General features: G+C 45.7%; 1 protein-coding gene across 1 annotated transcript in view; it reads left to right on the forward strand.

Moving 5' to 3' along the window:
* The first annotated feature begins 1407 nt into the window (after positions 1–1407).
* KREMEN2 (kringle containing transmembrane protein 2) overlaps positions 1408–26388 on the forward strand; it is a 37136-nt gene continuing 12155 nt past the window's right edge. The window contains exons 1-5 of the mRNA XM_088142786.1: positions 1408–1681; positions 2008–2598; positions 14559–14825; positions 16609–16733; positions 18879–19032. Coding sequence (XP_087998912.1) covers positions 2532–2598; positions 14559–14825; positions 16609–16733; positions 18879–19032 — 613 coding nt within the window. The 5' untranslated portion in view covers positions 1408–1681; positions 2008–2531. The remainder of the gene's footprint in view (positions 1682–2007; positions 2599–14558; positions 14826–16608; positions 16734–18878; positions 19033–26388) is intronic.

Consider the following 26388-nt stretch of genomic DNA (forward strand, 5'->3'; position numbering starts at 1 on the left):
AGGAGGTGAAGCAGGTTACAAATTCACCCTAGATTCAAACCTAGAATCTATTTTTATTGCCAAAGAATTTGATTCAGTAACGCGCATCAGTCTAGTGCAGTACTGGCTGGGGAATTCTGGGAGTTGAAGTCCACACGTCTTAAAGTTGCCAAGGTTGAGAAACACTGGTCTAGTGAATTCGGTGGCATACAAATCACTACAATAAATAAAGAAAAGCATTTGAATATGAACAGACAACATTTCTACTTAAATTAATAACCAGCGAGATCAGGCTTTTACTGTGGGTATCTAGCAAGTTTTGAACCACTGGAAACACGGTGCGGATGCTCAGAGATCCTCTTTGATACTCACTAAGGCTTAGCCCTTCCTGCCTTTCAAAGAGGATCCAAGACAAGCCTTGGGCCATGTAAGATCACAGAAGCATTTTCTCTGGTTTTCTGCGTGCTTAACATCGTCTTAAAGTTGACAAGGTTGAGAAATACTGATCCAGAAGTTTCCATTGGTGTGAAAAGCTGCAAATACTGATTGGGGCAGGGTAACTTGATTATATTCTTGATATCGAAATATCTCTGCTAGGTGCCATGTGCTTTTCAGACACAGTTCAATGTGTTAACATGTAAATGCCTATACGGTTGATCCTGGCTCTCTCACTGATTGCCGATATTCTATGAAGCTGTCTGGCATTGACTATAGGGTTCTTTTTGTAGATGCCCACTGACCCAGCTTATGAGAAAGGGCATTCTGGCAGCATGAATGCCTCTCTGCCCACTCGCTTTGCTTCTGGGAAGACTGCCCGAGCGCTTTTTAAAATTACGGTTTGGGTCTCGTGTTCGTTGAAAGGGCTGATGCGTCGATTCTGTTGTTCAGTGGACGGTTCTGTAGTTGTTACGCTATTATTTCTGTTCTTACCAGGTGATAGTTCTCATCTCATCTGTGAGCATCATCTGGACGGCTTTCCCTTGCTGTAGCGCCCTTCATTCATGTAGACAGGACTCTGGAGCCGTCAGTGCAACGGCCCCCCGCGCATGACGCACGGCGGGCGCTGAACAAAAGCTGCCGGGCGGGGTGCGACCCGCAGCCCAAGCCTGCCCCGTCCCGGCCAGCCGGCAGCTTCCTTGGCCCCTCGCGCCGCGTCCCCAAACCTCGCTCTGCCTCGCTCCGACCCGCCTCCGCCCTCCGCGGCCCCGCCTCTTGCCCCGCCCCGTCTCGGGTTTCAAGGCTGCGCGCAGAGCTGGGAAAAGGGAGCGACTCGCCCGCAAAGCCGCTGCCGCCAAAGAGCCGCCGCCGCCGCCTCCTCCTCTCCCTCCCTCGGCCCTCCCTCTCCGGGATGGGACGTCCCAGGGGCGGCCGCCGGCCAGGGCGGGGAGATCTGCAGGGAGTGGGGTGGGGATGGCGGGGGAGCTGCCTTCCCTTCTGCCTCCGGCTGCCAGGGGAGCGGGCTGGGGGGACGGAGCGCGGCGGCGGCGGTGGCGGCGGTAGCTGCAGCTGCAGCGCCCGAGAAGGGAGCCGTCTGGCCAGGCGTCGTCGAGCCGGGGCGCGCGGCTGCGACAGGTGGTCCTCTTGCTTTAGGACGGCTGCTGGCGGATCCGGCTTCTCCCACTCCTCTCCCTCTCCCAGCCGATAAGACCACAACTCCGGCTGCCTGAGCTGCGTCACCCGACCGACGTAAACAAGCGCCACGGTGCGGCTCCCCTCGGGTTTGGTCCTCCGGGGATCGGCTCCGGAGGCGGCGGCGGCCGCGGCTGGGAGGATTCCCCTGGACGCCACCGTCCAATAGGCGCCGAGCGAGATTCCCCGAGGGATAGACGGCACCCATCTGGGGATGACACCTGGCGGATGACACCTGGCCTGACCCGCCAGCCGCTCGGAAGAGGGGGGATCCGGAGATATCCGGATTCACTCCAGGAGCGACAGGGGAGCATAAGGGATTGGTCGGAAGCCAAGAGAGGCGGGGAAGGGAGGAGGAGAGACGGGGGGAACTATCCCTAAGCATCCCGCTTCTGGCAGGAGATCCAGCCGATTCGAGATCTGAAGCTTGGGAGCGAAGCCGAGAAGGGCGAGGCGCAATCCCGTCTCCGAGGCGCGTCCTCAGTCCCGCCGCCAGGATGATCTCCGACCCAGAGAGGTCCCAAGCGCCTCCCGGAACGGCGAGCTCGACCCGTGGCTGAGTTAGGAGGGCGCTCGTTAAGCTGCTGACTCCCGAGGAGACGCTCCAGATGCGTGTCGACTGCCGCTCTTTCGAACTGGGAGAGGACAGCCTCCGCCGCGCTACCCCTCAGAAACCCGGAGGAGAAGGAGCATAGTTCCGACGACCGAACCACCCTGGACAGCGGAAGCAGGTCTCCAGGACCATGGCAGGCGGGGACATTGTCCACTGAGCCAGCTGACCCACTTGATCCCACTGTGACAGCTCAGAGACGGTTGCAGGTCTAGTTCCCAGCACTAGTTGCCAACTGGGATCCTGGCGGTTCCCACGCCCTCCAGCTGTGGGGCAGCCTTGGTGCCCAGAGCAGGGGTGACACTGTCCAGAGATGCCCTGGGGAGTCGTTGGTTTCCTGCTGGTGCTCCTTCAAGGGTCGTGGACTCTGCAGAGAGCAGGTGAGTGAGCAGGGGGCGAAGGGGAGGGTGCCAGGAATGGGGGCCATCAGATCCAGGACCTGAAACTTGAGAGGGAGACAAAGAGACACCCCAAGGGTCGGTGTTCTCCAGTGACAGGGAGCAGACCTCCTGGTTTGGCAGTCCTGGCTTTCCCGAGCCAGTGTTCTCCAGACAGTTTGGACTACAATGCCGATCAACCCCAGCCACAGAGGGCCATGTGGACCCTCTGTATGCATTGGACCAGAGATCCAGCACCCCCTACCAACACCATGGGAGTTATAGTTCACAAGGTTGACTACCAAGTTTGGTGGAGACCTGAGCAAACATGCCTTCTGCCTCAGGTGCAGGCAGCATTCACACAACACACATTGCCATGTCAATTAAAGACCCACCAGCTGCATTTGTACAATGTGGCCAGCTGGTTTATTTTTGAGCTTGTCTGTTCATGGCTTACAGGGTTGTGAGAACCTCGCTGTGCTAAGTTGGTAGAAGTCCAGAAAATGGGATCATTCCGGGACCAGGTTCAGTGTGCTGTGTGCTGTGCAATCATGGCATCTATTCATTCCACGTGTGCCTGTGAAGGTGTCACGAGGGTGTTAGCCACGCAGGATTGTCGAGATGGGGAAAGCGACAGGTTGTAGCCCAGCCGCAGCCCCAGGCATGGACGCGCCAGAGTATGGGAAGAGGAGGAGGAAAGCGCTTGAGCAAGCGGGGCCAGCAGGCTCTTCCTCCGCCTTTGGCCTGGGAGGACCCCTTCTTCCTCCCTCATTTGGTGCCTGTGCTTGGCCCGAGGAGCCCCTGGCCTCAGAAGCACCCCGTCTAGGCCACCTGTCCTGCCCGATTGCAGACAGATGAGCCCCGCCAACTCTCCCTTGGCCTGGCAGACCAGACAGCTGCTGGACCATGAAGGGCAGCTCTAGCGGTGGGAGGGGGGGGAGAGCAGCCCTGGCAGGGATCTCACCCCCCCCAGTTCAGTTTCAGCTGGGTCTTCTGGACCAAAGCATCCTCTGCCCCTCCAGATGTGCTTGGCTGAAGTCCAGGATACCTGTCAGATGGGAATCCTAAGGGTGGGGAACTGGCTGGACAGGGTTGGGCTGGACTGTCATTGAGGAAAAAGACTGTGATGGCAGGATGGGAGGGGAGCAGCCTTACCTACACCCCAAAGCCACTCCCATGATGCTGGCAGCTTCAGTGAGGGTCTTTCTCAACTCCTCCTCCTCAAACCAACTAACCCCTCTTTCAGTTATTTGCAAAGATGGTTAACTGGTTAAATGAGTTATGTCAAGGTTTAAGGGACTGAGTATATGGGAAGCAATGGAATCACTTGTTTTACTTACTTGGTGTACATGGGTGTTATTAGGACTTCTTCAGCAAGGAGAAACGGGGGAGTTTGTGATCTTGACGGATCCAGCTGAGACTTCTTCTCAGCCTTTTGTTTTCAGCATTCATAGCGCTGTATGAAGAATGAGGAGACAGGACACTGCCCCAAAGGGGTTGTAAGTGAGAAAAACGAGAGACAGCCAAGGAAGAACAGAAGTGCAGCACTGGGAAAACAGCTCGAGTTTAGTCAGGGCTGCCTTCCACAAGCTGGTGCCCTTTGGGATATGTTGGACTACAGCTCCCATTAGCCTCATGCAATAGGCATACTGGCTTGGGATGATGAGGATTGTAGTTTAACCCCTCAGGAAAAACGCCAGACTGGGGAGAGCTGGAATTGGGTGCAGGGAATTGTAGAGGGTTCCAGAGGTGCTGTGGATTAATTAAATGGATTAAATGGGAGGAGGAGGTCTCGTGAGAGGTGTATTGTGTATCCACCATCACTGGGAACATACCATTTGACTGGGAACTCCGACCTTCGATGTTGAAAGGAACGGCCAGGATTGTGATCCCTCCTGAGTGTGCTAGTACATTTTGCATATATTCAGAGATGCTCTTTCCTTTTGGAGCGTTCCTGCGCATATTCCAGAGTGGACATCTCTTTGGGACGGGATTGTGGCAGCAGGCTAAAGAACCTGCTTGGCGTGCTAGAGTCTGGCTTCCATCCTGGAATCTCTTGTTTGAAAAAACCCAATTGTAGCAGGTGAAGGGAAGCGTCCTGTTTTATCCACTGGAGATGCTATCTGGCAGAGCAGGCTACCCGGGGCTCAGAGGACCAGCTGATCTCCGCATGAGACTGCTCCATATATTCACAACCCAGCCAAGGTAGATATGTTCTGGGCTGAAGACCAAATAGCAAATGCTGTCCAGGTATGCAGGAAGAAGACATTTATATTCCACACCTCCTTTTAATGTATCTCCTAGGGAGAGGAAAAGATGCCTGGCTACTTTCCCGGCCAGGGAAGGACTTATATCATGGAGTTGGATGTTAATCCTTGAGATCAGACAGTTACTAAAGTTGCCAATATTCTCCCTCTTGCCCCCCTCCCCAAACATATCCTGGCTGTCCTTCAGTGCCTTTAATGTAATATTTTCCTGAAGTCATCCTACTTCTCTGTTTACTCTGTTTGGGGACCCCTCGTTCCATATCACTTTCATGGACAAGTGCATGGAAACTCTTGCGCACTATGGTTGATTCATGTGCAGGTACACCTGGTGGGTGCTCTTATTCAGAGATTGATGGCAGAGGACTTCTAAAATGGTTGTTTGCACTCTCCATCCCCAACAACAGGAAGGATCATCAGGGAAGATGAACAACCCTTCCTCCATTTTTCTTCTTCCCATTTTGGGCCTCTTTCACAGTGGTTAGATGTAGCCTGGATAGGGGAATGTGTGTCTTGAGAAACAGATGCAGCCAAAGAGAGATGCCAGAATCAGAACAGCAGTGGAAAGAATGGGGTGACACAGAAGAGAAAGTGAGATTCAGTTTTCCAGTTTTGCAAACTCTACTCGCTGGCTCCACCCACTGTTTGTTTTTGGCTCAACCCACTCCTATTTTGGCCCTCCCCACCAACCCACTCTTATTCCCCACCTCCGTCCCCATCAGTATTTCTCTACCCATTAATCACCGTCCAGGTTAACATGTTGTGTGAATGCAACCACTAGCTTTTTAAGTGACCTGATTAAATATGGAGCACAGCCACTAAATGACCCGAGAACATTCATTCATTCTTTTTGAGCTTCTCTTAATCTGTTACACAGGATTGTTGTTAGAATAAAATGAGAGGGAAGTAAGGAAGAACCATTCAGATTGTTCTTGGAGAAAGGGCGGCATTAGGTATGATATGGATGAGTGAGTGTTTTTTCCTGGCCATATTTAATTCACCCTGGACTTACCTGCTGGAGAAGGTAAGGGCTTTACCTACCACATGATCCTACCTTTCCTGAAATCTCACTCCTCCTCTGCTATTTGTGCTCTTTTACACTGACGTGTTCAACATGAAACAGCAATTCAGCAGATGAAATATGAATGCCTGCAGTGAAGCTGGAGTGGATTGTGAAAGATTCACCTGTTGAACTTCTGCCCTTTGGTGCAGTTAGCAAAGGTGGGGGAATACGTGTTGACAACCCTGATGGCTGCAGATCATGAAACGCTGCATTTTCTCTCTTTGTTCTTTTGCCAGAATCAATTATAATTTCTTTCTATTTCTTTTGTAACAGGAAATGCCAGTTAGTCTTTCAAAGTAGCTTCTTTCTGTTTTCCTGTGTTCTGAACAATGAGAACAGAAAAAGCCAGTTTTAATGCATCGGGCTCCTTAAGGGGGCACTGTAGTCACAGAGGCAGCTAGACCTGTTCATTTCCTTTCGTTCCAGGCAGTTTTCAGAACGTCCCTATTTTTATTTTTTAATCTCCTAGGTATCTTCTTTGATAATGCCTCAGCAACATTCCCTGGCCCCGAAAAAGTAGTTGTATTAATGACCTGCTGAACTTCAAACATTTTGGAAACCTGTTCAAGGTTGAGACTCAGAAAGAGGGGTACAGAAGAAAACAGTAAGACAGTTTTCCGGTTTTGTGGAATGAGGAGTAGTTGAGCGTGTGGAATGCAGAGGTGCAAACTTAATACATAATCCGTGTTCCGAAATTAAAGAGTTATCTGAACTAGCAGCATTGTCACATCTCGCCACTTCATTATCCTGTTGTGTGGATTTTGGCTAAGCCAGGATTTATAATTTATGAGTGAGAACTCCTGCCAAAAGACTTACGCCAAAGGGCTTGTACCAAAAGCGCATGCTTTTCAGTTTCTCACAAGCGAACTAGGGATGTTCCTATACTTGTAAAACCCATTATTCCGACGCCAGAAGCTGCAGCCTGCCCTTCCTTCTGATGCATGCAGTGGGTTGAGCTGTCAATCTCATCTTTCCAGATTCAGTTTTCTCCTCCAGTCAACTACAAATTAGGTCTCAGCAAGGGGTTGTATGTCTTTGTTCCCACATAAAAATCCATGAACATGAGGCAACATGTAATGCCTGCCACTGCAGATATGGTTGCTGGGAAAGCCTAGTGTACTCTGAATTAGGTTTTCCAGGGAACTCTTCAACTGAAGAAACGTGCGCTCTGTTTAAATCACGGGAGGACAGACTATTGCAAACTAAATGAAGACCAGGCAGGATAGAAACTTCAGCAATGTGTAACAGATGTGTTCAAGCATCAGTTCCTGGTAGGAGAACTGAGTTCTGTTTCTGTCCCACCTTTTCTCAGAGAAGTTTAAGGCAGCATATGTGCTTCTCTCATCCCCGCCCCCCCCCCGCCCCCCGCCCTCCTGTTTTTGCCTTACCACAGTTCTGGCAGGCAAGTCAGTCTGAGAGACAGTAATTAGCACAAGGTCACTTGGTGAGCAATATAGCTGAGCGTGGAAATGAGCCGGGATCTCCTCTGATCAGTGCATCATGCTGGCAGGTTTCTGGGTCCATCTGCGAAATGTTGAAAGGGGTAAAATAATAGGATTTTGGAGACTGGAAGGGATGTTATTGCTGCATGCAGCAGCTTCTCAACCTGGTGCCCTCCAGATGTACGGTACTATGACTCTCATCAGCCCCAGACAACAGCTGCTCCAGCAGAAGAAAACCCCAGGGCCCCGAGGCAATCGGTTTCACTGCTGAATAGCTCAGGATCATTAGGAAGTGACTTCTAAGAAGTTAGCCAGAATCACATATTTCCTTACATCTTCCTCACATTTTCTACCCATGGGTTCCAGTCCAGCTCTCGGAACTACAGACAGGAATTTAACTCCACTTTTTATGTGAAAACCACGGTCACGCTTTTGCTTCCCCTTCTCTTCTCGGGGTTAAACATGCTTAGCTCTTTCTTTTCTCCTTCAAAAGACTTGCTTCCCAAATCTGGTGACTCTCCTCTGCTTCTCAATTCTCTTCCTGACCATCTTTTTAAAGTGTTGAAGGTTTTAAACAAATTCTGTGATGCTTGTACATTCCCTGTTTACGCAGGTTATGCTTTTCTTTAGTTTTTCACTTTTGTTCGCCTTTTCTTTTTTTTCCAGAAATGAGCTCTTCCTCTCTCTCTTTCTATCCCAAAATAGGACAGGATGATGGGAGTTATAGTCTAACACTGCTGGAGAGCATTAGATTAAGGAAGGCCTGGTGTATTCATTTAATTTGCAACAGTAAATGATTTTGCATTCATGTTGCATTATATTGGCTGCAAGCAAAGAGGGCATCTGTTTTGTGAAAAATATGAGGAAAAGGCAATTGCTTAAATGTAATCTTCACTTTATGGCTGCCTGAGGTACAGCAGCCCAGACATTATATACTGCCAATTACATGCATGTAAGTGGCATGTTATAGAAACCCAATACATCCCCCTTTCTACCTTCTCTGTACCTTTATGGATCCCATGGTAATGGTTTCAAAGCTATGTAACAGGAACTCTGACTACCCTCCCGAAATTTTTAGAACAAGATCCCTGATGTCACTGAACAGAGACATAGTAACATTGATTTATCAGCAGTGGCATTATGGCAAATTTTGAACGGCAGCTTATTTTGACAGACGCTGCTTGTGAATGTGTGTGTGTGTGAATACTTAAATATATACATAGTTAAATATATGCAGAGATTTGTAAATGCATACCACAAAGTTGCAGCAACAAAAACCAAGAAGGGAGCTCCTCTCTCCAAACAGTCCAATGTATGCTGATATTTTGGGAGGTGAGGAGATGGAAAATCAGGTGTAAAGAGGAAAGAAGTGGAAGATCCTGGAAGAGTTATAAATGGCTAGCTAGAATACTGAAAAGGAACATCTCCAGCCCTGTAAGGTTTCCCTCTGCTCCTTCTCTCCTCGTCATACCCTTATTCTTTCCTTAACATCTCAGCCATCTCTCATCTGAGCCTTTTAGTTTTTCACATTTGTACTTGGAGCATCTGCTACAGGGAGGCCCTTCCACTCACCTTTGTTTGCATTTCATTTTTTGCTCTCTCAGATTTCTCAGTGCTCAAATTGTTTCCAAATTTCCTGCAAGCTGAGGCTGGTCTGCTGGGGAAGGCTTGATGCATGCTGCCTGCCATAGGTCCCTTGAGTGAATCAGGAGGGCTGTCCCAGGGGTTTGTTTGAAAGCATCATTGTTGGCCCCTGGGCCCTGAAGGCCCAGCTGGACATGGGAGTAGCAATAAACCCAGATTCCCTTTCATCATGTCCACTCACACGTAAAATGAGGAGGAGGCAGTGTGGATAGTTTGGCTTAACCATAGAAATAGTACTGAACACCAAGCCCTTCCCGATTCCTGGGCCTTGCTACCTCTTCAGTCCATCACAGTGTTCCTCCCTTCCATTTTCCAGCTCATTTTGGCTCTGTTTTATACTGAAAAGAGAAACCTGTGGCTACAGAAACAGTGGGTGATAAGCTGAAAGAAGTCCAGAGCATTGGTGCTTGTCTAACATGCACCATTCGCGCTTGGCCACTTCTGTGTGAGCTGTGTGAACATGTGAATGATGGCCCTGTTCAGTCTGGCTTGGCCCCAAAACACCCCAGTTCCTCCCTGGGGCTGCACAGTGGGGAAGGGGAAGGGGAAGATCCGTGGGGGTGGAGCAGCTGTCTTCCAAAGCAGCTGATCTAATATGACTGCTATTCTCACTATAGGGCCCTGGTAAGTATTCAAGGATCTCCAGAGTATCCGGAACACACATGCAAGCCACAGAGATACAGAATAAAGGTGTGAATATACTCTTGAATTTTTTTTTAAAGAAAGGCATTACAGAGATGTTTGGCATTCTTGTCTGTCCTATTCCTCGTCCTTTCTCCACAGCCTGTTGGTCTTTCAACAGCTGCAACCCCAGCAGGAGGAAGCTTTCCACAATAGTACCAAAATAGCTAATCCCACGTTTGTTGAAACAGAGCTATGAGCCCCCTGCCCCGCCAACTCGGCCTGTGTGCGTTCCATTGCATTCATGTCACATTTCTTCAGCAATTCAACAGTGCGGTAACACCAAGGCCTCCTGTACCATTTGTCTCATGCCTCACCCCTGATTTTTATTCCCCCCTACACTTCCCCAGGGCCATCTCACATTCGTGCGCCCCAGATAGCACTCCGCTGGTCCTAAGCAGCTTCTAAGGGACCAGCTGCCAACACACACCACCTGCTAGACATCCAGTCTCCGGCTGCTGTGGGCTTCCACATCCTCCCATGAAGAGCTCACTTTGCTACCCTCCCCTTCCTAGTCCATCCCTTTTGCTTTATATCAACCACCTGTTTATTATGTTCTCAGCTATTTCCATCCCCAACAACAGGTGGGGCTTGTCCCTCTGGGGCTCATGTCTGCTAGGTTGGAAAGGCATCTGGTTACACCAGGAGAGGTTTGGGCTTGGAGGATGGTGGGTGGATGGATGGATGGCAGGAGGCAAGTGAAGAGAAGCACAACTCATGGGTTATTCTCAGTTCTGGAAGGACGTTACTATGTCTGGGATAAAACAAGGCAGGCTAAGGGCCAGGACTCCCAAGATCTCTGGGGGGGCGGGGGGGGGGGGCAGCTGCTGGATGTCTGATCTCCTTGCCAGCCCAGAACACAGCTTCTTTCCTTGCTGAATACAGAGTTCTACCACCTGGCATTTGGCATTATTTAGACTGCAGGAACCCTTGCTGAATTCGTGTCATTTCTCCCGAATAATAATAATAAAAAAAGGTGCATGTGGTGGTGGGGGGGTGGAGAAATAGAAGCCAAATGGGATTCTGCAAGAAAAATGGCATTCTGCCACTTCTGCAACCTACTTCGTACCGTGCCAATTAGCATAGCCATATTTCTATGCATGTTTTTCTTCCTAATTTTTCAGCCGAAATACACGGTTATGCAAATTGTCCTTACGGCTGGCTGTGATCCTTTTGCTTCCTTGACGTGCTACTGCAGTGTTGTCCAAACTTGGCCACTTTAAGATGAGTGGACTTCAACTCCTAGAATTCCCCAGCCAGCATGGCTGGCTGGGGAATTCTGGGAGTTGAAGTCCACTCATCTTAAAGTGGCCAAGTTTGGACAACACTGTGCTACTGTATGCCAGCATTCTCCCTTTGCTCCACTTCCTGGGTGGGTAGAGGCCATGGGATCGTCAGCATGGCAAGGGGTTGATCTTTTCTCACGGACATCCTTTCAGATCCAGAACTCTACCTTCTTTGCCTACAGCTATAATGGAAATAAGTGGCAGGATTCCAAAATTTGCACCAAGTACTGTATATACTTCAGACTGTGAAGTATATACTTCACATTTGTGAAGGTTCTTTGCCCGTAGATGCAAATGAATACAGTGATGACCGTGCTTGTATGACAAGGAAAGAGAACGCAAGCCAAGCCAGGACGGAGTTGGGCTAGAATTTTTTTCCTTGATAGGTCAGTTTTTCCTTGGGTGAAACAGGGTGTAGGTATTATGTGTTTTGTTTATATGCAGGAACATTTAGAAATGACATTCCAACTTGTAACCTGATGTGGTGCATTCCTTCCATCAGTTCTACATTTCTACCACTTCAATCAGCTGCCTAGAGAGACAAGACTCTTTCCTGGGATTAAAGTTTGTGATGTGAGGAGAAAACACTTTGCGTATACTTTATTGTTATCGTGCCTGTAAGAATGGGTTTTCTGGGGCAATTAAGTCCTGATTCTGCAGATACAACTGGATGGCTCTCTGTCTCTCTACAAGGGGGCAAGATGCTTAGTCAGGAACCCTATGAGCACCCGTGACCCCTAAAAGCCCTGGTTGAAATACTTGGAGACCCTCTATATTTTCGCATTCTTTATCAATTAATAGTTTTAAATGCTTTAATATGAGTTCTAGGTTGCTGCATTCTGTTTATTTGTTTTAATAAATTTAATTAGATTTTGAGGTAAACCACTCTAAACCTGGTTAAGAAGAATAGAATGGAGATGAAACAAATCAACAAATAAAGGCAAGCAATAAGCCTAAACAGGAAAATTAACTACACAGGGAAAATCCTATTAACTGCTTGTAAATAAATCTATTCCATTTCAATCCAATTGAATTTAATTCTGCCTTGGCTTTGCCCAGTTCATTATCTTGTCCCTGCTGCCTTTGGGGAATATATCCCCACCTGACACACTATTCAAAGGCCCAGTGTGGCCCTTACCCCCCATCCCCAAAATGTTGCACATCCTTGGTTTAGAAAGACTCATTTCTGACCTTGGTAGAGGCCAGAAATTTAGCAGAGATTCTGCCCATCTCACTGCCCCCCATAACTCTTTCTTTGTGCTCTGCCTGCACTTGACTGTCTTGGCATGGCCGATTAAATGTGTCTTTGAACTCTTTGATCCTCCTCCATTCCCTCCTCTTCCCAAATATGAGTTCTAAAAGAGTCTCCTGTGTTTCTCTTGCCTCCAGCCAAATCTCAAGGGACACCCTCCACCAATTCCCTTTGAATCTTCAAAGCCCTTGCATGCTTTAACTGATTACACATTTAGCATCTCTAATCTCTTTTTGGCCCCCACCCTAGAGGCAGCCTTGAGACGAGTCCCTCTTCTTCCAAGCCTGTCTTGTCATGCTTGCTCTGATGTTTCTCCAGCTCCACATTTCAGGATTGGGAGGGGGAAAGGAAAGAGTGGCAGCTGAAGGTCTCCTATGAACTCCCTAGAAGTGGAAATGTTCTCCCACTGTAGGTCTCCATTCTTGTGATTGCCTTCAACTTTCTGACCAAAACTAATTCCCCAGATTATGGGTAAAATAGGTGCAGGAACATCTTTTGAATTTCCTGCCCCAAAATTATATCTCATTTAATTAATTAATTAATTAATTAATTAAATTTGTATGTTGCCCATCTCCTCCTGACTGAAGATCTTTCTATGAAGGAATAGAGGGTGTTTCTTTCACCAATAAGAAATCAAAGGCTGTCCGCACCCATCAGCACTCCCTCTGGGATTGAGAAATTAGCTTTAAGGTCTTTTGAAAACTTGGTATCTCTTCTTCATCTAGAAATGAAGCTCCAGAAGTTGTAACTATATAGGATGTCAGAGCTATCCTGCATAATTTATGCTTGAACAAATATTTGAGTCAAGTACAGGTAGCCCTCATTTAATGACCACAATTGGGACTGGCAACTCGGTCGTTAAGGGAAGCAGTCGCTAAGTGAAACTGCAACTGTGCTTATGATCTTACTTCATCTTTCCTTTGCTTTACGGACCCGCAAGGTTGTAAATGCAAGGAATGGTCATAAAGTCACTTTTTCATCAGCATTGTAACTGTGAACAGTCACTAAATGAGAGGGTGGCTAAATGAGGACTACCTGTAGTTTCCCATTGTGCCACTCTAACAATGCCACTGCTCCCTCTCTAAGAAAAAGAGTTCAGCGGGATTCCCTGGCTATATTTGCACAGCTCACTCTCTTGTTGACCTGACCCAGTTAGGGGCATTGGCTGCATTCACACAACTTAACCTGAATTAACCTATTTTTCAGATTTGCACAATACATTGAATCATGCATTAAACAAATTAGCTGAACTCACCCAACACATCAACTCACAAAAACTGACTGGGGTTAAAAATAATCAAGCTTAATAAGTTGTGTAAATGAGCTTGCTAGGTTTTAACTGACCAACTTAAGCTTGTATGAACATGGCCACTAATCTCTGACCAAGTACAAATTCAGCAGTGCAGAAGCCTTCAGTCTTTGAAATTGCAAGCCCCTTATTTTCAGGGGATAATAATGTTCTTATAAATATTACAGAGAATATATACATAGATTGTGTGTGTGTGTGTGTGTGTGTGTTTGTCCCACTTTCAAACACATTTGGCAGCTAAAACATCTTACAGTGGGACAAGGAACTGATGGCCTTCTAGATGTTGCTGAACTGCAACTCCCAGCAGTCTCAGCAGATATGGCCAATGGTAAAGGATGCTGGGAGTTAGAGTTCCAGCGACACCAGGAGGGCCACAAGTTCTTCATCCATGCGTTGTTTTCCTGGCAGGCTACCATAAGTTCCTTGGATGACCTTGGGCTGGTTACTGTCTCTCAGTGTAACCAAACTCTCTGGGTTGTTGTGAGGACAAATCTGTTTGTATATAACAGCTACCCGAGGGATAGCTGTGTTACTCTTCTGCAGCAAAATCAAAACAGACTCTTATGCCACTTCAAAGACTGACAACTTTAGCTTTTGTGTATCGTAGTCCCGCTTATCAGATGCATAGAATAGAGTCCTGTGAGGGAGAATTGCTGTGGCTCTCAGGAGAGAGAAGGGAAAGAGGAAATGTTGATCAGAGACGTAACTTGAGTTAGAACTGACTAAATAATTAGGTTTGGTCATAAAGCAGCAATTAAATAGGGTTTAGATGTGAAGAGAAGGCATTGCTTGGTTGACCTTGCCAAGAGTTGGGCCTGAGAAGTTGAAGAAACATCCATGTAATCCTCAAGAGTTGAACTTGTCTCAAACCAACCTTTACTTTTTATGTGTTTGTTCTTCTGTGAATGGGGAGGAAGTGCAAGATAACGCACACCCCCATTTAGAAAATCAAAATAAGCGGGAGAAAACATGGAAAAAAACATGTCCCCCACCATCTCTCTTTCCCTCTGATTATCCCCCAGAATTATCTGAATGTTTTATGGTGAATGGAGCTGATTATCGGGGACTGCAGAACAGAACTGCGCCTGGAACCGCTGGGCGACCCTGCCTCTACTGGAACCAGACGCGAGAACATGCCTACAACACGGCCAAATATCCCAACGGCGAGTGGGGACTGGGCAGTCACAATTACTGTCGGAACCCAGACGGTGATGTGCAGCCCTGGTGCTACATCTCAGAGAACGAGGAAGGGATCTACTGGAAGTACTGTGACATCCCAACCTGCCACAGTGAGTGCTGGAGCTTGCATTGAGCGGGGGGATCAGCCAGAGTGGGGTGAAAAAGTTTGGTCCACTCTGTAGGAAAGTGAATAATTGCCAGATGTTCTCAGGAAGTTGAACTCCCTTTTCTCAATTGCTTGCTGGTTTTGCTTTGAGTCTGTAACTCAGCTTTTCCCAAATTGGTATACTATAAAGCAGTGTTCCTCAACCTTGGCAGCTTTCAGATGTGTGGACTCCAACTCCCAGAATTCCCCAGCCAGCCATGCTTGGCTGGCTGGGGAATTCTGAGAGTTGGAGTCCTCACATTTGAAAGCTGCCAAGGTTGAGGAACACTGCTAGAAAGGCCAGAGTGGCTGGAAATTATGGATGTGCCATGCTGTATGGCTCTCTGGCACCGTTCTCCTACTGTTCTCCTTCAAACTGATAAGTAGATCCTTAGTAGTTTATTCTGATCAATCACCAGCTCAGAGGAAAGATCACTTGCTTTGAAATTTATGTTAAAGGAGAAGAACATTTTAGTAAAATTCTCATGGGTGGAGTGTTGTGTTTTTGCCTTTCTTTATTATGGGAGAGCCAAGATGTATGTGTGAAAGTCCAGGCTTAGTCTTTGCTTCAGTCAAATCCCTACTGGCCTTTTTCAGATTTTGAAGTTTGGGCAGCCAGGGCAACTTTGAAGTGAAAGAAAGAATTATAATAGAAAAACAACAATACAGCTGTAGCACCCTTGCCAGCTCCAACAAGAAAGTAAGCCCAAAACATCAAGAAGAGAAATTTGAATGAAATTTTCAAGCATCCTGAGAAAAAGACAGAAAAACATAAACTACTCTCGCAGGGGAAGAACACTTCAGAGAAATTGTAAGGCAAAGGTTGGCATTAAATCCAACATATCCGAAGAGCACCAATTTTGAGACAGCTGCTTGATGCCTTTCACTCAAAACAATATGGTAAAGTATATGTCTGAAATCATTAAAAGGCATCCTGCCTGATTCTGTCTCTCTCTTAGATCTTACAAATCAAGACTAGCCAAAAAAAGTTCATAGCCATCCATGAATGGACTTTCTCCTGCTTTGCTCCCAATTTGTGGACTAAAAGTATCTGCAGACTCTTAGCTTTTGTGTCTGGCCGTAAAATTTGCAAGTAGCGATTCAATGCTTTAATATAGACAGATTGAGGAGAGAAATTGGTTGCTAAGATATTATTACATATGTGCAGATCATATTCTATCCAGTGACCAAATAAATAGTTAAAACTGGTGTACTCTTTCAGTTTGGGGCAAATCACTGGATGTTTTGAATTATGTGGACGATTTGTATATACAGGTAGTTGTTGCTTACCTTGTTTAGTGACCATTCGAAGTTACGACTGTTAAAAAAAACCCCAGCTTTGCAACCAGTCCTTGCATTTACGGCCATCACGGTATCCTGCGGTCATGTGATCGTCATTTGCGAGCTTCACAACTGGCTTCAAACAAGCAGAATTAAAGAAGAACGCAGAAATGAAATCGCAAGTCGCAGTCACATGATGTCTTGCTTAACGACCATAGTGATTTGCTTAATGACAGAAGTGATGTTGTAAGTCCAGTGCAGTGTTGTGAATTTTCACTTAGCGACTGCGGCGCTTAGTGATGGAGTTGGCGGGCCCAGTTTTGGTCGGTAAGCGAGGACTACCTGTAAAGTCTTGCAGTTGTGCATTGTTGTGGTGCCTTCCTGCAGAAACATTGAACATTTCTGCCCATGGACCTGACTTAGATATAGACAGCCATATAAGTGGAACCCTTCATTGTTTCTTTCAGTGCCTGGCTATGTGGGTTGCTTCCTGGACTCTGGAACTCCCCCAGCACTAAGTGGGAGCAGTGGCACCTCCACCAAGCTCACAGTGCAAGTTTGCCTCAGTTTCTGCCGCAAGCGGGGCTATAAGGTACAGCCGTCTCTTTGTTAAACGCAGCTCAGGTGGCCTACACAGTACACTGAAGGTGTAACTTCAAACAGCCCTCCCAGCCTGGTGCTGTCCAGGTGTGTTTGGACTTCGTCTCCCAGAATTCCCAGATAACAGGCTGGCTAGAATTCTGGGCTGGACTAAGAATTCAAGAATTGTAGGAACTGCAGTCCAGATATGACTAGATGGCACTGATTGAGAAAAGAGGGCGTATAGATTAGTATGAAATACTAACTAAAACCAGGGAGTGAGTCTGCCCAATCCATGTTCTGTTCTCCTCCTCTCCAGCCTAGAAAAAAAGCACCGGTGAGAAATATTTCATTCTTGCTATCTGCCACGTGGGAGATGCGTGGTGCAACACTGGGCTTGTTTTTCATTTAAACCTGACATTGTTTCAAATATGATTTTGTCTTCCCCAACCTGACTTGGAGTCCTGAGAAGGCTGATTTAAAGACTGATTATATTTAAGGATGTTTTCAAGCATTTAGCCTGGTCCAAAGACACACAAAGCAGTGCTCTGGCACAGCAAACAAATTTAACCAGTGTTGGACAGGAGACCATTAGGAGACTCTGCATATAACACCTTGATGAATAAAGAAATTTGGGACGCAGCCGGGTTTAATGGCTATTTCTCTGTCTGGGAACCAAGAAGCTATAGTTCCCTGTATAGAAATGTCTGGTAGAGCAGCTCCATTTGTAGTTTCAACCTCTTTTTCACTTGTCTTCTTAGCACCCCATTAAATAACAGTTCCCATTAAGAACAGCCATGACAATTCCTTCTTTCTATTAATGGGTAGCCAAGATGGCTCATATCTCACATTTCAACAAATCCTGTCAAGGCAGCTATAGTGGTTCAGCTGGCAACCGATCCACGGTTTTTAATGAAGAAATATCTATTTAATATTGATATACGGACTGTTGAGTTGCCAACATTTCTGAGCTGATCTTGGCTACTGGGCCCTGAGCAGCTGCTGCTTGATTTGATGGGCAACGGTGCCTATCTCCGTGCCATAAAAAGCTTCCCTGGTTGATTTGTTTGCTGATCCCGGCCCCACATCGGAGCCTTGGAAGCCAACCAGCTCTCCACCCTTCATTTGTAATTCAGGGTGTAACATCTAAACACCAAATCAGAATGGTGAAATTATGGCCTCGATGTGAAGAGAACCCTCTTTGGGGGGCAAAGTTAGTTTGCACGGAAGGCATGAACCCTGATTTTCTTCGCTTGCTCGGGGCATGTGCCTTCCTTGATCCACTTTTCCCCCTTTCTTGGATTGGTTTTGCATCCTTCTCTGCCTTCTCTGACAACTGATGGGCGCAGAGTAGACACATATTATCCTCTTCTCTATTTTCATCCCATCAGCCTAATTCTTGGCACCCTGTGAAACAGAGCTCAGCCATCAAACAGCATTTGTTTTGTCGTTCCAGGCTATCAGTTTTTATTAGCGCAACAAATGCACAGTTGTTACCCATTTATCACACTTGGTTCGGACGGCTGCCTTCATGGTTATGCTTCTGTTCTGGAGATACTGAATTTTAAGATCAGTCTATTTTTTAATACCTGGGAAAGTGTTATTCAGTCGGGTTGCTTGATTAGGGCACCTGTTTAAGCTTTCTCATTGGAATTAGCAAGACTCTAGAGCTCTTGCAGGTATTTTTGGCTCTTTCCCTGATGCTAAGCTATTGATGATAATAGTAAGAACAAGAATAATAATCTTCTGTATTCTCCAGCCCTTTTATTTTATGGAAATATAAATATGCTGGTATTATTACTCTGCATAATTGCTCCATAGAAAGTAAACCATTTCTTCTGGCCCATAAGTGGGCAACTGGTTCAACAGTTTATCATGCAAATAAGTCATTATGGTCTGTAAACCATGATTTATGGCTGAGCATGTTGGGTGAACCCAATCAATTGTGGCTTATTCAGTAAACCATGGTTAAATCAAGCATGGCTCAGTGAATTCAGTCTATGAGTATATCATAGGAAGTCTTGAATTTCCTTCAAGACAACTGCCTGTCCTCTCCTTGTTTCCTTGTAAGATTTCATGTTTCACAATCTTAGCCATGCAGTTAAAGAGATGGGTCCATGTTTAAACCTTCTCTTATTTTCCTCTCCCTCTTTGGAAGTTTGCTGGAGTAGAAGCTGGTTATGCCTGTTTCTGTGGTCATGAAGGGGATGTCCGGCACAGCCAGCAAGTGAGTGCTGTGGAATGTGATCAAGTCTGCTTTGGCAAGTCCAGTGAACTGTGTGGCGGAGATGGTCGGATTGGCATATACAATGGTAAGTGTGAGAATGTGGAAGCACGTTCTTAGTAAAGATGTATCTGGGAGTGCAGTGATACAGCTAAATGTGCACAGATGAAACTTTCCCCCTCTGCATAATATTAAACGTTGAAGGTTATCCAGTGAAAAGTGATGGGGTTTAGAAGTAACTTCAATATATTTTTGGAAAGACAAAATACAAGATACTACTTATTCAGGTATCTGGAATCCATGTCACCCTACATGGCATATTAAGCTACCTCTGGCTATAGGAGTTTTTCAGAAGTTTCATATTGTCTACAGGTAGTCCTCATGACCACAATTGGGACTGGAACTTCCATTGCTAAGCAATGTGGTCATTAAGCGAGTCGTGTCCAATTTTACGCTTTTGTACTGTGGTCGTTAAGCGAATTACATGGTTGTTAAGTAAATCCAGCTTCCCCCATTGACTTTGCTTGTCAGAAGCCACCTGGGAAGGTTGCAGCTGGCAATCACATGACTCCAGGATGCTGTAACCATCATAAATACATGCCAGTTGCCAAGCACCCAAATTTTAATCCTGTAACTGTGGAGACACTGCAATGGTTGTAAGTGTGAGGACCGGTCATAAGTCACTTTTTTCAGCACTGTCATAACTTTGAATGGTTGTTAAATGAATGGTCATAAGTCAAGGACCACCTGCATAGCCAGTGTTTCTGTGATGGAATGGTTTGGTGAAGGCCACGCTTGGGGAGATAAGCATTTCCTTAGCCCCCAGAATGAGGGTGGGAAGGTGAAGAGGATGAGACTGGCACCACCCTAAGGAATTCGCAGTGTTTTCTTGCTGGCTTGGGAAGTTTAGATTCAGTCTGGCAAGACTGATGTCAGGTTCAGCCCAAAGAACTCCACGAGACAGTACAGATATAGTTCTATAGTGTTTATTAGCTTCCACCTACAAGACAGAATCTCACCAGACTGAATCTAAACTTCCCAAGCTAGCAAGCAAACACTGAGAATTCCTTAGGGTGGTGCCAGTATCATCCTCTTCACCTTCCCACGCTCATTCTGGGGGCTCCCGAGCGCGGCCTTCACCAAACCATTCCATCACAGTTTCTCAATTTTGGGAGCTTGAAGATGTGTGGACTGGGGAATTCTGGGAGCTGAAGTCCACACATCTTCAAGCTCCCAAGATTGAGAAACACTGCTCTATATACACACTGAGGCCATGTTCACATATAGGATTAGGGTCTGAGACTGTCATTGCTCCTCCCTGTGTCCTCTTGACATTGTGTACTGTCTGTGAGGCTTTGAAAAGTGATCTAATTAACTACTGACTCATTTCCTGCTCCAGAGAAAATATTTCTCCTTGTTTCGCTTTCTAGATCCTGGAATTTCCCTCTTCCTTCCTTACCGTCATTCACTCATCTTCTATAGTCGCACCATGCAATCGCTGGTTAGGATTGTTTTTTTTTAAAATTCTTGTCATTGCTGCCAACTTGCTGCCTTTTCTGTCTCCTTCACTGGTCAGCTGGAGGAAGTGCTGGCCAGCTTACAGGGTGGAAGGTGAAAACCTTTGCTGAGTCCATCACAGTGGCACGAAAATGCTGCTTACATTTGGCGGGGGTCAGCTGGTGGCTGTGCAGAAGAGGATAAAAATCCACGAAACTGAGCAGGATTAAATCCTGAGAAGAGGCATTAATAGATTCAGAGGCATCTGGGGCAAGAGGGGTGGGCAGGGTGGAAAAATGACAAAAACAATGTCACGCCATCATGATGCAAGCTCTGCATCTTTTGGGTGTGGTTTGAGACCTTGCACACGTATAGAAAAGGAGATGAGCTTAGATTGTGACGGTGCAACACTGTTTTCATCATTTAAATGACAACCTCCAATCCTGCGGATGCTTCTGCATGGATCACGTTGCCTCTTGTGGAAATTGACGCCGTAGCATAACACTTTTGAACCTGGGATTATGAAAACTCCACTGTTAACGATGTGCTTTACATATCTCTGTATGCAGGTGTGTGTGCTTGAGTTCACGTTTTGCCATAGCAGAGAGCAGTAAATGTTTGCAAGTTTCGTTTGCGAATGTCAGAACCCTCATTACAAATAGGAAGGACGTTTTATGAACAAACGCACGTGTTTTGGGAGAGAAGAGAACAGTGGTACTTTCTCTGGCCACCCCCAAATTGAATACCGTGGGCTCCCATCCTGCTAGTTTTATGTTCCCAACATCTGGGATGCAGTTATTTATTTATTTTTAACCAGTGTTCGTTTTCCAGAACTTTGTTTTGCTTTGTCTTCCTGTTTATTTAAGATGCAGCTGGGCTGTTTTCCTTCCTGATTTTGACTCTGACAACGTGCGTTAGCAGCTTAGTATTCTTTCCATTTTAATTAGCTTTTAACAACAATAACAGGATCTATGTAGGATCTGCTTTCACGCGTGAGGCAGTGCGCTGACAGTTTTCCTAATACCATTGCAACTTAGAAGGCGCGTGACGAGCACAACAAGGCAGTGTCTGCTTTGTTTAGAATATGAGTGTGAGATGCACACAGTCATTGTGGAGAAGAGGGAGGTGCTAAGAAAGGTCATGCGTTTTGTATGACTAATAGCTCTGTAATTGCAAACTCCAGCTTGGGTTTTTAAATCTGGTTTTCTCTTTTGAATTGTTCTTTGTTCCTTTAAATTTAATACAGTCTTCTTTAAGAAAGGAAAAGGGGAAAAAATCCTTCCAGTTCACCAGTATCTTCCCGAGGCAATGAGCTCGGGAGCACTGCTGTCAATGTGGGGGTCCTGATGGAATGCTGTGTTTTGTGTTCTTCTTTTGGACGACTGGAGGGAGTATTTATTGGGCCTTGAGGTTCTAAGTATTTTGAGGGTCAGCAACAGTGAAGACAACCATGGTTGGCTTCACGCTTCTTTTCAGGAATGAAGAGAATGGGAACTCTAGTGGGAAGCAGATGCCCTCAGTCTCACCAAACAGTCCCTCAGGTGAGAACTCAGTCTAACCACTGAATATGAGACCCTGATCCTCTGCCTTGGATGTTGGCCCCGGTTTAGCTCTGACAATGTGCCTTTCTCTGTTGTGTATAATGATTTGAGCTGCCTTGAATCTTGAACTCTTCTGGACTTTGATAGGTTGCCCTTTTCTGATCCCTTCCATTCTGCTTTCCTCCTCTGAGTTGTCACTTCTGTCTGCTCTGGATCCTGCACTCCCTGTCCCCCTTTTTCCAAATCTAACTTCAGACCCCGGAGTCTGACTCTATCAGGGCTGGTCCCAATTCAGTTGTACAAATTCCAAAAACTAATTTCTCTATGGATATATTTACTTGGATGGGGAATTTATTACTAACAGTTATTGTTTTGAAATCATAGTTATCAGATGAACGCTAGTAAAACCAACTCATGCATATGTGCACCATATACAAGGGGACAGAAAAATAATACAACAAATATATTTATGTACATGTTATATAATATTGACAAGCCATGTGCAATTACAGGTATGTATCTATCTCAACCCATACCTGGGCTCCCTACCACCTCCTGGGTTGCTGTCAGGCTAAGGGCCAGCTTCCAATATTAACTTTATTTCCAAGAATGACTCTGGGCCCCAACTGGACCTTGTAAGATTAATGCATGGCTACTTTCCTCTGCATTGTTTATAAGGGTTTCTCTGTCTGCCCAGAAAAAGGACAAAGGTAAGACATTGAGGTAGGGAGACAGTGGAAAGTAGCATTCTGGCAAATCAGTGTTTTGTAACTGGATGGTAGCTATTCTGCAAATTGTGATTTCCCCATACCCCCACAATATGTTCCCAAAATTCAAAATATTTATTTATTTATTTATTTATTTATTTATTTATTTATTCATTCATTCATTCATTCATTCATTCATTCATTCATTCATTCATTCATTTATTGGATTTGTATACCGCCCATCTCCCCCGACGGGTGACTCTATATTCCTATTAGGAACCTCTGATCTGGATACGGTTTGGGGGCAGACAATTGTAACTAAGCGTGCTTCCACAAAAATACCTTTTTTCAGCATCATCTTGTGTTTCTATGCATTCTTTCAGATAAAATATTGTGCCTTCAAACTGAATGCAGAAAGCAGGGATTTTGAACATTCAGTTCAAAGGACAATCTCTACATAAGAAAATGATGTAAGAATGAAGAACGTGAGGCTCCCAGATAAAAGAATCAAAGCAAAACATTAAATAGTAGTTACCAATCAGTTGGCGTTGCAACAAATGCAATACCGAATGCGCAACAGAATCTAACAACAATGTAAAGACAAAACAGAATAAAGAATAAAGAAATAACAGAGTGCTGCCTTTTTCAGGATAGTATTAAATATTCCTCTAAACCAATGTTTCTCAACCTTGGCAACTTTAAGATGTGTGGACTTCAACTCCCAGAATTCCTTAGCCAGCATGGGTGGCTGGGGAATTCTGGGAGTTGAAGTCCACACATCTTAAAGTTGCCAAGGTCGAGAAACACTGCTCTAAACACCCAGTACAGGAGTGTCCTTCTAACCTAGAACCCAGTGAACATCTTTTCAGCCTCCCAAATTCACCTACAGCTGACTCAGGAGCCCTCGAAGCATAGCAGTCATGCCAATCCAGCATTGACATCATGTGTTCCCACAGCACTGTTCTTCTGGGGCTCAGCTTCTGTGCAGCTCAAATCTGAATCTGGTTCGTGATCTGCTGTGCCCGAGCTCTGTGGAGTTTTAGGGTGGGCTGTTTTTCTCTACATGGAATTCTTGCCTCTCCTCCTTTCCCCTTTGCTTGAACCTGGCGTTCTTTAGGATAGGGGTCCTCAAATTAACATCCTTTGTGTGTTAAATCCCACCCTATCACAGAACCTGGTTTTGAGCCGTACCTGGAAGGAGGGGCGAGGGGGGGTCAGTTTGACAAAAGCAGGGCCATGACATCATGACGTAAGTCCCGCCTCTTCTCTATGTGTATGGCAAGGGTCTGTGAACACCCAAAAGGTGTGGAGCAGTGAGATCCTGCAGACGCCACTGTTGGTTCCTATCAACATATAAAGAAAAATCCAGTTTTTCAGCCTCCTGTTATTAGTTGCTGTAAGTTCTAAAGACATTAAAAAGCATGAATACAATAATTTTTTCTCCTGTAAGTTCAAAATCAAAAGTGGACGCTAAGGAAGGCAGAAGCAGTGTTTGTCACTGTGAGAGTAATTTTCCCCTAAGCCCAAATCAAAAATAATGGGAGAATGAGCTAACTAGTGCAAAGGGTTATTTGATCTTTCTCCTTAGCCCAAACCTTTCAGAGGTTGCTCCAGTCCTGAATTTTCAGGACTGCTAAGATCATCCCACTTAACTACAGCCTGGTTGTTTTGCTCTTTTTCTGTAGACTTTCTCTTTCTCTTGTAGGCTGTTTCTCAATGTGGGGAGGAGAACTGCATCCCACATTGACTGCTTCTGCATGCCACCATTGATATGTGTCCTACTGGTTGAGAAACCCTGATCTAGGAGATTTCACAACCGTATCAGTGAACCCAACCTTAATTCTCCTAGTAAGTTTCACAATACCTCTAAAAAACTGCCCCACCATATCTTTCCAGCTCATTTAAGCAGTTTCCATGGAAGGCCTGGCAGCACACTGCAATAATATGCTGTCGTCACAACTTTCAGTGGGAATTTATATGCAGAAAAATGCATATTAAAGGAGCTTTCCCTAATACCAGTAGTTTAGGGCTTTTTTGCAAAATGGCCCGACAAGAAAAGCACAGAGTGTGTATGGAAAACATGCAGGTGGGCTTAGCAATTTGTTTTTCCCCTTTCTGTGTGGATCAGGGGCAAGGGGTTTTTGTTGCTCCAGGAACTGCTGTAGCTCAGGGCCCAGGGCCAGAATGAATGGCATTTTTTTGCACTCACCTTTTGGTTAGCTTGAGGGATTGGCTTAAGGTGTTCCTGCCTGTTTTCAGAGTTCCAAGGAGTGCCAACAATCACAGATCTGTCTTCCAAATTTGTTGTGGGGCGGGGGGAGGATTGGATTGGGAAGTAGAATTGGTGCTGTGCAGAAGCGCTGTAAAATTGAGGTAGTTTACTCAAGCACTCTGCAGCCCATCACCGTGAGATACCTAGCTATGCAGAGTATTATTTTATGCATATGATCCTTGTAAACAGCTGCATTCCAGGTGCCACCTCCCTCCTGTCTCAGAGGTTGCACACAGAAATAGATGAGCTTATGAGGCATAATTGTTAAATCTGAGCCAACTGCAGGATGTAAGAATATTGCTTGCACAGGAAAAGAGAAAACTGTTCCCGTAGGTGGATCTTAGTTTTGGCCAGGTTATGACAACTCCATGGTAGCCGGATGCAGTGTTTAGTACACTCTATTAATTGCTTTTAGTGTTATGATGTAGGATGTAGTAGCTGTCGACAAGCCCCAGATTCAGATCTAAGATCAACCACGTGCTCACTGCTTAGCCTTAGGCAAGGTGCCCCCATTCAGCTTTCACCAGCCCTCTATAATCATTAGGGTGGTGCAGCAGTCCACATTCAAAGGTCTACACTGAGTTTTGAATATACATAGCACTTGTGGCAAACACCTTTTCCTAGAAATTCCTAGATTTTGCTAAAATTGGTATGAATCTAATAAATAATGATAAATAGGGTGTGTGAGAGCAAGAATACTGGTGGTATTGTTATTTATTTGTTTGTTTGTTTTTCAAATTTATATACACCACCCATCTCACTATACAAGTGACTCTAGGTGGCATTACAAGTAAAAAAACTATAAAATCTTAGTAAAAATGTATAGGTTAAAAACTACAAAAGATACAGTTAAAACTAAAAAGTTAAAAGTATAGTGCAACTAAAAAGGCGGAGAGAGCATCCTCAGGTTACCAACTACCCCCAGTGCTGCAAACCCCCGTGGAACCCCATGCAAGTTAGCAGAGCCAGGTTGTACACTAGTGGGAGGTGGGATAGATCTAAAAATGGGAGGAACTCCTTTCTCCATTTTTATGATAACCCAGCAGGCTATCAAGAGAGGTGTAGCAGTACAGCTGAGCCTATAACACGGGAGGATGGAGATCTCAAATCTTCTCTCCTAGGATCCTCATATCCTGACCCCACCTCCTGCTATATGTAGTGGCTGGGCAGTTCCCATTAATACTATCTACCTTCCAAGCAATACCTTATTGACATCCTCCCAGTCACCACCTATGCTGTCTTGCTGGCAATAGCAATCAGGAAAAAATTAAATAAATTCTATAATACAACCTCCTGCTAGAGGGTAGAGGGAATGGCCTTGAGGGATAGGAGGAAGAGACGCTACCAAGGCAATGGTCAGATAAAAGAGGTCTGAGTTTGGAGCAAGAATATAGTGTGAGTAAATATCTCAGACAAGCCCATTCTTA

The sequence above is a fragment of the Python bivittatus genome, unplaced genomic scaffold (assembly GCF_059951505.1).
Source record: "Python bivittatus isolate LINGU-HERP-01145 unplaced genomic scaffold, Pbiv_v1 ctg000440_np1212, whole genome shotgun sequence".
NCBI classification, from domain to species: Eukaryota; Metazoa; Chordata; class Lepidosauria; order Squamata; family Pythonidae; genus Python; species Python bivittatus.